This window comes from Mercurialis annua, linkage group LG5 (assembly GCF_937616625.2).
Source record: "Mercurialis annua linkage group LG5, ddMerAnnu1.2, whole genome shotgun sequence".
In the NCBI taxonomy this organism is placed as follows: domain Eukaryota; kingdom Viridiplantae; phylum Streptophyta; class Magnoliopsida; order Malpighiales; family Euphorbiaceae; genus Mercurialis; species Mercurialis annua.
Genome location: NC_065574.1, coordinates 7,166,098 through 7,184,137, shown reverse-complemented (window position 1 = coordinate 7,184,137; position 18,040 = coordinate 7,166,098). Strand labels below are relative to the sequence as shown.

The window sequence follows — 18,040 nt, the reverse complement described above, 5'->3', positions numbered from 1 at the left end:
CATTGTCCATATATCTCATTATAATTTATTTTTAACTGAGATTATTTATAAATAAAATAAAATTAATCACTCAAAAATATTCAATATTTCTACTTTTTTTATTTGTGATTCAACCTTTTAAAAAAGATCAATTTTAACTTAATATTAATAAGTTCAATTCAATTATAGCCAAATAGCATTATATATAGTATCTCTTTTTTTAGTTTTATATCTGTGACCAAATCTAACCTTTGTCAATAGAAAGATACATATTAAAATTCAGTTACTATGGCCATAAATAAATAAAAAAAGGTCTGGTCCTTTAAAAAAAAAATTGAGTAACAAGCTATAATTAAAATGTACTTATCGAAAAATTGTACAAAAGTTAACATTTTTGTCAACAGAAATTACTCATTTTAATTCCATAATGAAAATCAACTTCTATTCCAATTTTTTTTGTTAATTTCCATTTTAATTTCCCGCTCAATCAAATAACATATAAAAATCAATTCTTTTTATTTTTATTTTCTCCCGTCCTCTTTCCGACGAACTTTGACCAAATGATCGAACGAGTATTATAATCTGAAATAAAGTGAGTTTCCCACACACAAAAAATTTGTAACTTAATTTGTATGTTAGTTCCAAATTAGTGAATTTGTATTTGAGATAGAATGAAGCTTCCCTCAACTGTCATAAACGACATAAATCATTTGTAAGCTGTAAAGAAAAATAAGTGTTTGTTGTTGTAATAGGTTGGTTGGTGTAGACCTTATTGCATAACAAATCCAATTTTATATTTGTGGTAATAATATGTCAATGTAAACTAATTGACTTTCATCATCTCTTCTTAACATTTTATGGCAGTTGGTGACATGCAGAACTAGGGTTTATGATTATGACTGTTAAACTGGATCACGATACGATGATCCGATTCACTAAACATGTAAAATTGATGAGTTCGGATTGAATTTTTAGTGTTGAAAACGTGTCAACCTGTTTGTGATACGAAATAAATAAACCGTGTTATGAGTTAACTCCTTATAATTATATAGAAACAAAAGGATTATCATTTTATAGGATGTACAAATAAAATTATTAATGTATAAATTATTATTTTTAGTTGAGTATGTATTGAAACAATTGAAATTAAACACATATTTGATATGTTTTAGATATCTTACAAGTTAAATGGGTAGCATTAATAGTTTTGTTATAAATTTATTTCGTGTTAATATCATATCATGTTATCCGTTTTTAATTTATGTCGTATCAAGATTGAGAATTTTAATGCGATTAACTAGATATTATATTCCCGTTGACCCTAATTGTACCAATATCAATAGAATGAGTCGACACAACATGAATATGGTCCGTCAATTTATTTTGACATTTTAACCGACATCCCCCGAACTTAATTTTCTTCCAACCCTAAACTCACAATAAACCTTAATTCTTTTTCTTGAAGATCTCCGACCTCTACCTGGATTAGAGTCTCTCCTAGTATAAGGCTAAATCCATTACTGGTTGATGATATAAATAGCCACTTTTAAAACTCAAATATTGAAATGGATGATAATAAGAATACAATGATGTTATTATAAGGATATATTATAAATAAATAAAATTAAAATTCCAAATGTTTTCAAAAATTAAAATAAAATATCAAAATTAAGATTCAATAACTGTAATATTTTATCATATACAAGAAAGTACAAGTAATAGGTAAGCAAATAGAAGTCCACCAACCATAGATTAATTTTTCAATTCACAGCTGAATTTGTTTTAGTAATATAAGAGTTGAATTTTCTATATAAAAAATGATCATTTAAATTAGATGAAATTTCTTATGACATCTTTTTTTTCAAATTTAATTATATTTATCAAAATAATCTTATTTAGTTTTTAATTTTGATTTTGATTTTTTTACTTTTTACATTTGATGTCTTTCTTTTATTGATTTTTTTTTGTATTTTCAGTGGTGTTTTTATGGCGTATTTATGATGTTTTACTATGGTGTTTTTATAGAGTGTATTTATAGTGTATTTATGATTTTTTTAATGTAAATATATCAGTGTTTGGTGTATTCGTTTTGTACGAAATCAGTAGCATCAAAATAAGAGAACAATTATATGAGCATGAAGACAATTATATTAACAAGAGAATAAGAGATCTAAATAATTTGTATAAAAAATATCTAAACGATCACAAAAAACCTAAAAAAGTCAAAACAATAACAAAAATCTAAACTGGGGAGGACAGAGGATGATGAAATCATTGAAAAAAACGACGACGATGAAACCGTCAAAAGAAAAACGACGACGATGAATGTTTTTTTATAACGACGACGATGAAACCGTCAAAAGAAAGGCGATGAATGTTTTTTTATGCAAGCAACACCGGTTTTGTGTTCATAAATTTAAAAGACGGTAGCTCCCTGTGTTCAGGGATCTGAGAGAGAAGAAAAGAGAGATTTGAAAAGAGAGAAAGAGAAGGAAAGAGAAATTTGAGAGGAACGAAAGAAGAAAATGAAGCGCAACTGTGTTGAGAGAAAATGAGAGAAAATGAGAATGGTACCCTAATTAAGAAAAATGTCATTTTTGAATTATTTTACAATTTTGAATATCGAGAAAAATTAATAAAAAGAGGTGACAATGTTGTAATTATTTTTAAAAGTAGAATGGTTTGGCCTTTAGATTAATTATATGGTGTTGAAAAAAAAAGCACGATGTTTTGATATATATATTACTCACGCCCATAAATTGATTATGGATTAGATCATAATTTAATATACTTTTGAATATTTAAAAAATACATGAATAAAATAATGAAAGCTTAAATGCACCAAAAATCACGAACTTTAGCGTATTTTTAGTATTTGACACGAACTTTTAATTTTGGCGGATAAGTACATCAACTTTCAATTTTTGGCAATTAAAGACATCGGCATCATTTTGATATAAAACGGCGCCGTTTTGGATGAAAAAATGCACTATTTTTCAAAGGAAAAACACGTGCTCTTAATTGCAAAATTTTGAAAGTTCATGTACTTTTTCGCCAAAATTAAAAGATTATATTAAATACTAAAAACGCACGAAAGTTGGTGATTTTTGGTGCATTTAAGCCAATAATTAATTGTGCCATTTCTAATTTTTTAATTTTACAAATTATTAATTATTGATTATAATTTAGAGAGAGAAAACTGATGATTGACATTTAAAAAATGCAGTCACAAATAAATGAGAAATTTTCAAATAGATTTTATCATGTATATATATCATCGACGAAGTGCGATAATTGATTTTCACTATATTATTAAATAAATTTTTATTTGTTTTTATGCAATATTGATAATTTAATAATGTGATAAAATTAAATGAATTTATCCATAGATTATGTGGTGTGCAGAATTTCCTAAGAATTCCCCCGTCAATAGCAATAACTTCTTTTATTAAATATCAACATTTATGTGTATATATTTATAATTCAGCATAATAAACAACATCTAGAACAAATACTTTGACAGCAACAATATAACATCCTATACATTTTTTTTTTGTGATTTGGTTTTTCAAAAGCTAATAAATTTTCATAATATGACAACATACATGAAGTCAGAAGTTTTCAAACACTTACTTTATACATTCACAAAAAGGAAACAAAAATCTTAAAATTTGATTTTATATAACATAACATATAGACAATGTATAGAGAATTATCAAATTTAATTTTTTATTAATTAATGGAATATTTAGTTGATTATCATTAATAGAATGACTTTTGAGACGGTCAAGAAGATATTGCCCCTTCTATAAATCTAAAAAGTACTGGACAAGATAACAATCAGGGTTCAACCCATTGGACTACTCTCATAACGGCTTAGAATTTATAGCTTCATTCCACGGAACACACTACGGGCAGTCGAGACGATCTTTAGGACAATTGAGAAGTATTACTCTCAAACAATGCATAGTAAACCAGAACTAGAGGACATGGAATTAGAACTACGCGCCTCAACCGGTAATTCTCAGACTAGGGCATTACCAAACCATCAGCAAGCGAGTGCTTCCTGTGGTCCGAAGTGTCCTTATTGCTTGTCGAACGGTGAATTTCATTCTTTCACAAGAATTGATCTACTTTGTTAATTCCTGTTAAAGAGGGGGCAAACTATAGACAATTATTTTTCAGATAGGTAAAAAGTGATAAGGAACTGAAGCGTCCAATGATAATTTTTAAAGACACCCGTCTGGGTGATGAGCTAGTAGTCCGCATTCCCACGTCCCCTTCTGAAGAGGGGACGAACGACAATTCCCACGTCCCCTCCTGAAGAGGGGACGAACGACGTCCCCTCTTCAGGAGAGGACGTGGGAGATCCACGTCCCTTCCAGAGGAGGGGACGCCGTTTTCCGGCGTCCTTTCCTCTGGAGGGGACGTGAAATGGGGACGTCTCCCCCAAAAAAACTGAAAAAAAAATTATTTATTTCGAATGTTTTTTAAAAAAAACTTATCGGGGGTTGTCGATTTTTATCTCGTTCAGAATCCGACATTGCCGTAGAATATGAGGTTGAATATGGTTGAATCAGTTGAGAGGATTTAGGTTTTTTTTTTTATGATTTGGTTTTCTATTCAAAAATTGAAAAAGGTAAAAAGGTAATGTGTCTGTGCGGTGTTAAGTAAAAACGGCCGGTGTTTAGCAATCCAGTTTTTCAACCATATATGCGTACATAGGATACGAGTTTCGTCTTTCTTTTTTCTATTTTATTTTGTTTCTTTCAACTCATTATTTTATAAATTATGAAGCACGGAAATTTCGATAATGTTGTGTGTTTCGTTTCGAAAACCGAAAACTTTCAGAAACTTATAAGGAAACTTTTCAGGCATTTCCGTAAATAAAAAGAATTATATAATTATAAAAAAATTTAAAAAATTCTCAACTAATAATTTCTTTGAATCAATTATTCACAATTTTATTATTTATTTTATATACAATTAAATTTTTCTTCTTATTTTTATTTTATTAATTGACATAAATATATAAATAAAAGTTAATATATATATAATATTATTGAGACTCATCTCTAAAATTAATAATGAGAGTAAAGATATAGATAATTAAATTGAGACTTTATATCAAGAAATCTCAATATTTTAGCTCTTTTTAAATTTTACCCTGACATTATAGAAATTACGATCGTATCCAAACACACACCTTTGAGTTTCAGTTACACTCAATTAAAAAACCTTATAAATAACTTATTTATTCCACTCGAAAAATACAGAAAGAATGAATGATTTATTTGAAATTTTTTCAATAGAAAAGAGGTCAATTTAGTACTTGTGTGAATGTGTGTACAATTGAAAGTGAAAATACGGATTTGAATACATTTGACAGTTTTATAATGTCGGGATGAAATTGAAAAGAGACTAAAGTGTTGAGGTTCTTTGGGACATTAAGCTTTAAATTGACGATAAAATTATTTTTATTATTCTTATTATTATTTTATTAATAAAAAATATAAATTTAACAAATCTGAAGAGAATTACGATTAACTACTTCAAATTAAATTTTTCAACTAATGCAATTTAATTTTTAAAAAATCAGCTTTAAATTGTAATTTCTAATTAACATTAATTTCTATTTACTTTTTAAACTATTATGAATATATAAATATACAATTTATGATCTCTTTTCGGCAGAGATCACAAAATCTGGCACTTTAATATAGTGAATTTTATTCAAAATTAAATAATATAATGGCAAAATAATTATCATATTATATTTATACTCAGATCTAACATTTCCAAACACAATATTCATATAAATATGTTATTACTTTTTGGGATAAGATCGCCCACATATTTGTGTGGAAGTTTCTTTTAGAAAAGGTTAAGTCAATCAAATTAAAATGGATTCCTTCTGAATATTAATCTGGTTACAAACAAAAATATTTTTGTTATTTTTTAAGAAATGTATATTTTGTGTCCAAACAAGCTGTTTCTTTAATCAACACCAAAGTTTAAATTCTTGAATTTTGAGGCAATGGAAAACAAAAACAAAAAGGATTTGGTTCGGTATAACCGTATATAGGTAGTATAGGCTAACCAAATTTTTTAACATATTGACTTAATCATTTAAAATTTTCTCATATTTTAATTTTTTTTATCACATTTTAAATATTTTAAATTATAAATATTACTTCTTATCCAATTTTTACTTTAAATTGTATCTATTTATAAATATAACTTTTCCCACTTAAAAAGTCCGAATATGTCATTCATATTTATATATAATCTAAATAGAGCCTTAATGAAAAAAGAGTTCAAACATGTCCCATAATTTAAAAAAAAAAAATTAGTTCATTTCATTTTATTTTTATTTTTAATTTCTTAAACTCTATTTAAAAATTAAAATTAAAAATAGTTATTACCTATATATAATATTTTAAATGTTAGATTTTATTTTTTTTATTCAATTTTATTTTTAAAATGCATGAATTTAAAACATGAATTATAAATTATAGAATTTTAAATTATTACAATTTTTTCGTACTTTTTTAAAACACCAAAGGATTTTTTAGTTTACGTGCTAAATATGAAGGACATATTTAATTTTTTTTGGGATAAAAAAGTCCAATTTTAAAAATTGGATACAATAACTAAAATTGAAAATTGAAGGAAAATGACGATTTTAAAAAATTTAAGATATATTCTAAAAGGAATGAAATGGGGATTTTTTTAGAGGATTAAATCTAATTTTTTAATCAAAATCAAATTTCAAATTTTAAACTGTGAAACCAATAAATCAAAAAGATAAATAATTTGGCTAGAATGTTATCTATCACTATATATAGTAGTGGATAACTAAAATTTTATAGAAAAATAATTTGGCTAGATTGCTATCTACCACTGTATATAGTAGTGGATAACTAAATTCCGTAACTTCATTAAAATTTTAGTTTATTTTTTGCCAATTATTAAAATTTTAGTTGAACCTTTCAAAAAGAAAAAGAAAGAAAAAGAAACATTTAAAAATATAGACATAAATTTAATTTCTGTAGATAATTTAAATATATTATATAGATAGAACTAATAGAATTTTATAGTATTAGATAATGTCATCTTAAAATTAATATTCCAATAATATAATATTATTAAATTGATTTTTTCCACCGAAAGAATATAATTTTTAAGAATAATTTCATGGCATGATGTTGATGGAAGATGAGACACCTGCTCCGACTAACAAAAACAAAATGATGATATAATCAATTTTTTTTTAAATGATGATATAATAGAATTTTAAATAGAAAAAAATATAAAAAATTAAATGAAATGTAGTAGGTAGTGTAGTAACATATTTTCCTTATAAATACAAAGCCTACATTCACTTTGTTAAAACCGTACTCATCACCCTTCTCTTCTATATTAGACATTTGTCCTTCCTTTTCTCTCAACAACCATAAAACATTGAACATGCCGGCTGCTGACACCTCATCACTTCCCGGCCACGGCCTCACCGTCTGTGTCACCGGAGCCGGCGGTTTCATAGCCTCTTGGATTGTCAAACTGCTTCTTGAAAGAGGCTATACCGTTCGTGGAACTGTTAGGAACCCAGGTTGGCCATGCATGTTAATTTTTTTAAAATTTCTTAATATGTTTTTTAATTCTTGTTCTTTGTAAAATGAAATTTTGTTAAATTTGTTTATAGATGATCCGAAGAATATTCATTTGAGAGAGCTTGAAGGTGCTAGCGAACGGTTAACGCTATGCAAAGCTGATCTTCTTGATTTTAATAGCCTTAAAGATGCCATTATGGGGTGTGATGGTGTTTTTCATACTGCTTCTCCTGTCACTGATGATCCAGTACGTTTTATTTTCTTTCTTTCTGTTTGGTTGCCGAGAAAATTTTATATAAATTAGAAGAATATAGGAGTTCTCTTTTCTATTAAAAATCTTGGCGTGCAATGCTGGCTGCCACCAAACCAAATCCACTAGCCATCGTTCGATCATGGGTCCCTATCTATCTATCTACTTGCTCCACGTAGTGCGCTTTTCTTGGGTCCACTTCACCAGTAATTACTTTTACAGCAATAAATTTTTCTTAAAATTCTTGAAATTTTATTACTCCATTTAAATATTTTTTTATATTGGGGAGCGGAGCCCTTCCACGACCTAGCAGATTGCCGCCTTAATGCTTGACGCTTATACTTTGAGCTACGGCTCATTGGTCATTTGCATGTTCGATTACTTGGAAACTGAAGAAAACTGTATTAATGGTGTTATGACATCTTGAATTGAGTTGATATTAAAAACAATGGGATAAAAGTTGTTGATTATAAGAATTTAACCTCTATTATGTTCAGTTTATGTCGTTTTTTATGTAATTTTGTTGAATTAATAGATTCATGCTGTACTATTTTAATTTGTTTTTAATTGAAGGAAAAAATGGTGGAGCCTGCTGTCAATGGAGCGAAAAATGTGATCATTGCAGCTGCCGAGGCGAAAGCTCGGCGAGTGGTGTTCACATCATCGATTGGTGCAGTTTATATGGATCCCAATCGGAGCCCTGATTGTGTTGTGGATGAATCTTGCTGGAGTGATCTTGAGTTCTGCAAGAACACTAAGGTTGAAATTGTTTTACAAGATTAATATTATTGCTTATTTTCGCTTAATTCATAATTCAACTTGTTTTAGTTTAGTAATTATGTTAGATCTAGCATAGAATGTTCCGAGTTTAAATTTTTCATTTTTCTTATATTGAATGAGATTTAGGATTTGTCAAGAAGGATTGACAAATTGAGAAATATTTGTTAGCCAAATTTTTGTAAAGTCCTCTAGCTTTTAATATTTATTTGGAATATTCAAAGCTTCAATAACTAATCCTCATCTACTTGTACTAATTTTAATTTTTCGGAAATTTCAATTACTAGTAAAAGTGAAAAATTGGTCAAGTTCATGAAATGACCGATGCAATTCGATTGCAGAATTGGTACTGCTACGGAAAGACGGTGGCGGAGCAGGCGGCGTGGGATGTTGCTGACGAGAAAAAGGTGGACCTAGTGGTGGTGAACCCGGTTTTGGTTCTTGGACCACTGCTGCAACCTACCGTCAATGCCAGCATCATCCACATCCTTAAATACTTAACAGGGTCCGCCAAGACATATGCTAATTATGTTCAAGCCTATGTCCATGTTAAGGATGTCGCACTCGCTCACATTCTTGTCTTCGAGACACCTTCTGCCGCTGGGCGGTACCTCTGCGCTGAAAGTGTCCTCCACCGTGGAGAGGTGGTGGAGATCCTAACAAAATTCTTCCCGGAATATCCGATCCCCACCAAGTAAGTCTTCTTGTTCTTGTTGTGACTTGTCTATATTGCACACAAACGGCATTTTTTACAAAAATAAATTATAAATATATTGTTTTAGAAAAAAAAACGAAATCAAAAGGTAGAACTCGATTGATTTTCGTGCTATGTAGATTCATGTACTTGTCAATTTAATCAACAAACGAATTGAAGTTAGTTCTTGGGGTCCCCTTATATTTAAGACCAAAAATGCTATAGGCCAGTGTCACAATTGATGACAAGATTCCTAGTCTATGTTTCTGCTGCTTTCAACTTCATGACAAGATTCCTTAATTTTTCCTATATTATTTATTCAACTATAGATGCTATCGATGGCTTTATACTGTGTACGTGTCGTGTAAGTATAATTTACACGAGTAATTGACTTGGTTAATCGACTAATATAATTTAAGAATTATTAAAAAAAAGAAATGTGTTCTTGATGCTGAATTGTATCAAGAAAAAGATATAGAAATTAATTAGTAATTGCATTAGCACTAAGACAAAGAGAAGTTTGGTAAGAGGTACTAATTTTTTATATAATTTACTGATTTATTTGTTTGTTTGCATAATATATAAATGATTTGGTGCTTAGTGGTCACCTTTGATTTTTAATTTGCCGGTTGAACATTATTTTCTTTGAGGGACACACATCTTTGGCCGATTAAGACACCTGACTAGTGCAATACCAAATATTTAATGGGAGTTAATGTTAATTTAGCGAAAATGACACATACATGCTAAGTGCCTAAAAAGGATTAAAATAAAATTAATAAATATAAAAAATTCATGTTTCTTCTAGAATATAAACTTCTTATGAGATATTTTTTTTATTCATTCTATTATATTAATTTCTAATGTGAAACATTAAGCAACAAAACATTTAATACCTTCTAAAATCAAACAGATTTGAGGTTGTCTTTATAATTTGTTTCTAAATTTTAGATCCTAACCAAGAATTTGAATGTCATGTTAACTACTATTTTACTTTATGTTTAGATGAATTCATTTGAAATCCCAAAGTCCAAATTTAATTAAATGGATATTTCTGTTTATTGTTTAGAATTAGTGTTTTTTTGGGCTCGTGTTTACTACTTTTAAATAAGAAATAAAATCATTTAAGTATATGGAATAAATGTTTTCTTAAAACCTTTAATACCAGGTTAAAATAAACTTGAAATAAGTTAATCAAGGGGGAGTGTTTTAGAGTCGAGTTCCGAGGGTTCTTAAAAATATTATTTTCAATAGAAACTAGAAGCAAATAGAAAATAAATGTGGAAATTGTAATTTTCCTTTCTTTTCTTGTGTGGTGGGATATTAGTTGTATAAATTTGACTTATCATGATGATATCCCACCCACAAAGTAGGAATGACCATGCCCACTAATAAACAAAGAATTTGATTTTTTTATTTAAATTAATTAACCTACTCCAATGTCTTTGTCAATATGAAGTTTAGAGGGGTGTTTTTTTAACCAAACTTTTATTTCTCTTATCAGTTTGATTTAAAACGGCTTAATACATCATTTGACCCCTAAACTATACCATTTTATTCTCTGCGACCTCTAAACTAATTTCGTATTCTTTTGGACCTCTTAACTCTTTTTTTGTTCTATTTAACCCCTCATTGGGAATGTGCACACCACGCGCGATGACGTGAATAAAATTGCTGACATGGCTTTGCTGACATGGGGTTAAATAGAATAAAAAAAGTAGTTAAGAGGTCCAATGGAACACTAAAATAGTTTAGAGGTCATAGGAAATAAAAAGTTAAGGTTAGAGGTCAAAAAATATATTAAGTCTAAATATTTTTTTTAATTTAAAATAAAAAATGATGTACTTTACATATTATTTGAAAAAATCATTTAAGGCTTTAAAAGTCATGAAATTTAGCGTGTTTAAAAAAATCAGTCTTTTTTTTAATATTATCACAGTATAGTAAATTTATATATTTTATAATATCGTTAAACAGACAAAACTTCTTTTATCATTATTGAAATGTAAACAAATATTTACATGTACAAGAAGTTATATTATGTAATTATTTGACTAAATTTCAATATTTTTTTATTTTTCTAGAAGATTAAATGGATAAAAGTTAAATAATTGTATTTTTGAGAAGGTTAATGGATAAAAATTAAAAGTTTGAAGGTGCAATAGGAAAATAAAATAAGTTCACGGGTCAAATAGAACAAAATAGTGTAGTTCGGGGGTTAAATAGAACAAGTTATGCATTTTAATTATCCTTCACGCGCTTCAACGTGTTTGAAAACACGCGTTTTTGCCACGTTGGATGAAAAAGGTCAGATCGGCAAAAAAATTACAATTGACGGGTTAAATAGAACAAAAAATAAAGTTAAAAGGTCCAATAGAATATCAAATTAGTTTAAGAGTCTCAGAGAATAAAAGTGTATAGTTTAGGGGTCAAATGATGTATTAAGCCGATTTAAAACCATTGGATTCTCCATTAATCATTGAGTTGCTATTATGAAATTTCAATTCTTGAAGCAGAAAAACTAGAATTTTAAGGAGAGTACTAGGTCCCATATTTCATACATGTATATGATTATTAAGTACACTAAACATGACAATTTTATTGTACTTGTGGAGTTGGTGCGGAAGCCATGATTCTTACTCCGAGGGCAAATGATATTTGAAATTTAATTTGGCCAAACGGCATGAAACTAACAAAAAGGTCAAATGATATAATTGCAAAAAAATAATTAACAGTTGCATGGGCGGCTGGACCTCTTTAGGAGGCGGCCCAAGCAACTAGACTACCCCTAAGAGACCTAGGATAAGAAAACAAACCAGGGACGGCTGGACCTCTCTAGGAGGTCGGCGCGTGCAACTAGACTATCCCTAGAAGGCCTATGATGGACGGAAGGGGGCCGTTGACCACGTGGGCGCTACGCACATGTTTCTCGATGATAAAGTAAAAAACACTAGCTTTCTGGTGATTGAAATGATGTGCTGTGGAATAATTGCAGGTGTTCAGATGAGAAGAATCCAAGAGCAAAACCGTACAAGTTCTCAAACCAAAAGCTGAAGGATCTCGGCCTGGAATTTACGACGGTGAAGCAATGCTTATACGAAACAGTTAAGAATTTGCAGGAAAAAGGTCATCTTCCAATCCCAAAACAGGCTGAAGAATCTCTTAGAATTCAATCTTAAGATGTTTCTTTTGATGGCATCATATCAATACTATATAATATATAAAAATATTATGTATCGCTACCATTTCAATGGTTGTTAGGGAACTTTATATATATGCATTTTCCCTAAGTGGTTAACAGTTTCTGATTTATGAGAGGGGACGAATAGGAAGCAGATTGAAACTAAAGAAAAACTGTGTCATGTTAAAAATAAAAATAATAACGGAAGTAAAAGGATGTGCCTAGTACTCGTCTTTTTTATATGCAAAAGGATGTGCTGGTAATGGTGACATGTTAAGTGTCATCTATTCGTAAAGGCTAAAATGTTATGAAATTCTAATTAATAGGTTAATTGTCAATCTGTTGCATGTTCAATTTTATAAGCATCTCTTAGTATTTGCCTTGTTTTAATGTTTCTATTTGAAATTATTAATTTTTTTTTTAAAAATTAACGCATTCGAGTATGTTTGTTTTCCGACACAATGGAGTTTTATATTAACTAATGTCGATTTATGTGTTTTATGACTTGTAGTGTAACTCATCAAATTATTAAATAATAGTTAATAAGAAATAGTTTATCTTATTTAATATTTTAGATGATTATTTTAATAGTTCTATTTTCTTAATTGATATTCAAATTTTATAATTGATGGAAATACGTTTTATATTAACCATAATAAAGGACGAGTCTTATGAAGATTCGGCCAAAGAACCCTACCTTAGGACTCGAGTAAACCGGCAAAATGGTCGAATCCTAAGAGATTCGCCCGTTTAAGAGTATTCGTAGCGACCTCTCCCAAATCAAGATATCAGTCGAATCCTCTTAAAAATCGGCCAAAACTCGAAAGACCGACCTCTGATGATACAGTTCTATGAAGAGATCAAGTCCCAAGTCAACTACTATATGATAATTAATCGAGACATGGATAGTAGTCGTAGCCAGTTTTTTATGTTTACTATGTTCGTACTTCCGCTAAGAATGGTAGATGAGATCTTCTAGATCTATTAAGAGATATACCTCTAAGATCAAATAAGGAAGAATAAATCTTAGGTTCATATCCATGGCGCATCCTCAATCCAACGGTATGACATAAATCACCAACCAAACCCTATTGCAAGTGATAAGGAAAAAATTAGATGAAGTAAAACGAAATTGGACAGAGCTGTGCAGTGTCTTATGGGCGTATAAGACCACGCCAAGAAAAGGAACGAGTAAAACACCATTTCCAATCGCTTACGGAAAATAGATCGTGATTCTGGTAGAAATCAGAAAGTCAAGATTAAGAGTAAATTACATGGAAGCAACGTCGAGCGAAGCAAAAATAAGACTTTGCCTCAACTTATTTGAGGAAAGAAGAAGTCAAACAGGAATCTAGGCCGAAGCTTATAAGCAACAGACTGCTCGATATCACAACAAAAAAGTTAAACCAAGAAAATTCCAAATAGTTGATTTGGTATTGAGAAATGCCAAGATCGAGAGAGGAAAACGCCGGTGTCAAAAAACTATACCCTATCTGGATAGGAACTTACGTGGTCGAAGGAACAACTAAAAAATAGGCTTATAAACTAAAAATTTCTGAGGAATTGCCAATGCCGAGATATTAGAATGTCGAGTATCTAAAGAAATATTATCAATAGATTTTGTACTTCAAATAGCTTGTACACTTTTTGCTTATCAATAAAGAATATTTGTCCCAAGACCAAAGCATATTCATCAAAAAATAAACACATCGCCAATATTAAAAAAAGTGATATCAAAAAAATCAAAGAGTTTAGATTAACTCTAGAAAGAAAAAAGAAAGAAGTTTAGATTAACTCCTACAAATTGTTATATTTGTTTATATAGTTAGAAAAAAAAAGTATAACTAACTGAAAGCGCCTATGAATTTGTTTCAAGAAAGCGGCCGTTCACGTTCTAGAGTTTAGATTAACTCTGGAAAAAAAAACATTCGAGTTTAGATTAACTCTGAAAAGTAATTAACAGACAAGTTTAGATCAAAATTTCACACAACCTCGAGTTTGGAATACTCGGGAAAAATAAAGAAAATTACTTCATTAAAAATAAATAAGATTACATGGACGAATCTTGAAACTTCGCCTTCTCAGATTCAACAACCGAAAGCAACTTCTTTAGCTCTGTCAGCTGATCAATAACGGTTTGGTGACATCTCTCTAAGACTAGCATGGCCTATACTTACTGAATGAAAGAAAAGAAAAGAAAAAAAAATACAAAAATAACAAAAAATCAAGTAAGGATAAAAATGAAAAACTTACTGAAAGATTTCTGAGACAAACGAAATGAAAGAGTTCTTCACCGAAGTCCCGTAGGTGGCCAACGTCCTGGCTTATGGTTAAGTTTTCAATGAAAAAACAAAGGATATTCTAATTCGAAAGACGGGGCGGGTTTTAGGCTTCGACCCAGCTCACCATGTTAGGCATGTTGTTAGAGATAGAGGCTCTATTCGAAGACTTGCTTGAGGATTTACCTCACCTCTTGCGCCTCTTCTTAGAAGCATCCGCCTCGATAATAAGAAAATCTTGAACCGGCTCAGGAATGTGCTTAGGGACTAAGTCTTTATGAGGAATGGGCTCTTCGGTGGAAGCATCCTCTTTGGTGAGATAAAGAGGCCCTGAGTTTTCCTAAGGCACCTCGGACGAAAGATCACCATTGGGCGGAGAGTCGCTTTTCCTCCCCTCGCCCATCAGAACCGACATGTCAACTTCAAAACCAAAAAGTGGTGTTCACTGATAGGAGTAGAATACTCCTACTATTTGAGTCGGTTTTGCATCACTTTATTATATTTTATTGTGCAATTATTAGTGTTTGTGTGCCTTATTGCATATGTTAGTGTTTCAGATACATTGGAGCAATTGCAGACCTATTTTGGACGAAAATTGTGAAGAAGCAATGAATTAGCAAAGTCATAGAAGTCCTGAGCCAAGAAATTAAAGATAGAAGCCTTGCGAAAAACAACCAATCATATAAACATGTAGAAAATCCAATGCTCGGGGGCAACCGAGACTCCAACTTAAACCTTAAACAAACAGTTAAAATATAATTAGTTCCATTAAATAATTAAGGGTTAATGTCATAAAAGTTCACCAACTTTACACGTTTTCTCATTTTAATCACGTAGTTTAATTTTTTTCATTTTCATGCACGAACTACCATTTTTTCTCAAATTCATGCACGGTGCTGAGGTGTCACGACTCCATTGGTGTAATTTGCTGAGGTGGAGGTCATTTTACACCAATAAATGAGTGACACCTCAGCACCATGCATAAATTTGGAAAAAAAAGGTAGTTCGTGCATGAAAAGGAAAAAATTAAACTGCGTGATTAAAATAAGAAAACGTGTAAAGTTCGTGAATTTTTTGACATTAATCCAATAATTAATAATCAGAGTTAAATAATAAATATGCTAAAGTATAAAATAAAGCCAGTTAGACCAATCCGACAAACAAACTAGAATATTATAGACTTCTAGTTTACTACTGCGGTCTAAGAATAAAGTCAGTTTGATAATTTATTACAATAAAATAAACCTCCGAGAAATAAAGATTCGGAGATCAGCGGACTCGCTCAAAATAATAAACCTGGAAAATGGAAAAACAACGGGGTCAAATATACTGAGATGAGTTCGCAATACTATTTACATTTATTAAGTTTAAAACCCTTAAATCAAATCCTTTTTATACTAATATACTATATGATTATAGAATACAATATTGAAATGATCCCAGCGTGAGTATGACATGACATACCGAAAAACCCAAAGTGGACGTGAACAAATTCTCGTCAAATTATCAGCGTAAGCAAAATCTTAATCTGCTGATCCCAGAGTACTTACGGGTGCACACAAACGAAAACCACATAACATCTTGCAATAAAACAATTACTCATTAGGATAGGTAGACAATATAATTCCAAAAGAATTGATCATGGAATATAGACAGTATAATTCCAAAAGAATTGAGCATGGAATATCTTATATGACCAACGAATTCCTGCCGACATGGTAACAACTCAAACAACTTGGAAATAATTAAAATATTAAATCAAACAATAACATGCTCAAACGTCAAATCAGATCAAAATAAATAAAGATATTGATCAAAAGGTACGCATCAAAACCCATATTGAAATATAAAATTAACAAAATAGATTTCAAGTTCATGTCGAGCCCCACAGTTTTAAAATTCATTTTTCAAAAAACCTTTTTACAAAACAAAGGTTAAAAATTTGTTCCCAAACGCCTCAATTTAAAATCATCGAGTTAGCCGAGTGATTACAACTTCCAAGATCAACTCCAAATTTGGGTGACCCAAGTCAACCCACAATGACCATTTATAAAACGTAAACCACACATTTTCAAATCCGGAAAAACGCTACAAAAAAAATCTCAATATTTTCAAAATAGGTAGCTCGACGTCACTCAGTAACAACATCAGACTCATTACCCAAGTAAGAAAACAATTATTCTTTAACAACCTTTTCAGAAACACAAGCTTCAGTCAAAAATTAGTAAATCGAGCATAATATGGTAAAATTATGAAAGTATTATTAAATTATCAAAACGGTATCGCCTTTAAAAAATATAATTTTAATTCAAAAAAATCATTTTGAAAATAACAAGCTAGACGTAACATTTTAATTTTTAGAATACGAGAAATTCGTTATATTTCAAAAGAACCCTTTTGCAACCATTAGTCAAATGTAAAAAGTTTGAAATATATGAATTTCATTTTACTAGTAAGATACTGAAAATAATATTTTAGGGTGTCATGTCCAGACTATCCATTAGACTTTTTGCATCAAAATACCAGTTAGGCAATTAAATTAAAAGCAATTAAATTAACCCAAGTGAAACGGCATCAACAACAAAAATATTAGCATTAAATCAAGACATAAAAATTTCTGACTCGACACATTACTATCGATGTGGACAGAAAGTTTAAAATTAAAAGATGACGTTTCAAAAGACAAGACATGAATCATAATTCCGTAATAGTACCTATAACTCAATAACAACTTAACAAAGTAAACACATAGCATGCAAATGGCCTTGGTTTGAAATCAAAGCTTTAATACCAAGTTTGTCACGACCCAAATTATTGAATCGCGACCGGCAATAGAGTATGTGTATGGTTGAACCAAAACCCGTAGCAAGTCTTGCGAAAAACAACCAATCATATAAACCTGTAGAAAATTCAATGTTCGGGGGCAACCGAGACTCCAACTTAAACAAACAGTTAAAATATAATTATTTCCATTAAATAATAAATATGCCGAAGCATAAAATAAAGTCAGTCAGACCAATGACAAACAATCTAAAATATTATAGACTTCTAGTTTACTATTACGGTCTAAGAATAAAATCAGTTTGATAAGTTACTACAGTAAAATAAACCTCCGAGAAATAAAGATTCGGATATCAGCGGACTCGCTCAAAATAATAAACCTCGAAAATGGGAAAACAACGGGGGCCAGATATACTAAGATGAGTTCGCTATATTATTTATATTTATCAAATCCTTTTTATACTAATATACCATATGATTATGGAA

The 18,040-nt window shown here is 30.1% G+C and overlaps 1 protein-coding gene across 1 annotated transcript; it reads left to right on the top strand.

The window, feature by feature from the left end:
* Positions 1 to 7,360: 7,360 nt before the first annotated feature.
* Positions 7,361 to 12,832, top strand: LOC126682097 (cinnamoyl-CoA reductase 1). Its single transcript, XM_050377652.2, has 5 exons — positions 7,361 to 7,591; positions 7,685 to 7,839; positions 8,416 to 8,601; positions 8,961 to 9,313; positions 12,309 to 12,832. The coding sequence occupies exons 1-5, from the start codon at positions 7,450 to 7,452 to the stop codon at positions 12,490 to 12,492; spliced, it is 1,020 nt and encodes a 339-aa protein (XP_050233609.1). The 5' UTR covers positions 7,361 to 7,449; the 3' UTR covers positions 12,493 to 12,832.
* The last annotated feature ends 5,208 nt before the right edge of the window (positions 12,833 to 18,040 follow it).

Bases quoted from the DNA above. Each gene is read 5' to 3' on its own strand.
- LOC126682097 (XM_050377652.2), top strand. From the start codon at position 7,450: ATGCCGGCTGCTGACACCTCATCACTTCCCGGCCACGGCCTCACCGTC. The intron at 7,592-7,684 runs GTTGGCCATGCA...ATTTGTTTATAG, and splicing joins TGGAACTGTTAGGAACCCAG to ATGATCCGAAGAATATTCAT. The intron at 9,314-12,308 runs GTAAGTCTTCTT...GAATAATTGCAG, and splicing joins GAATATCCGATCCCCACCAA to GTGTTCAGATGAGAAGAATC.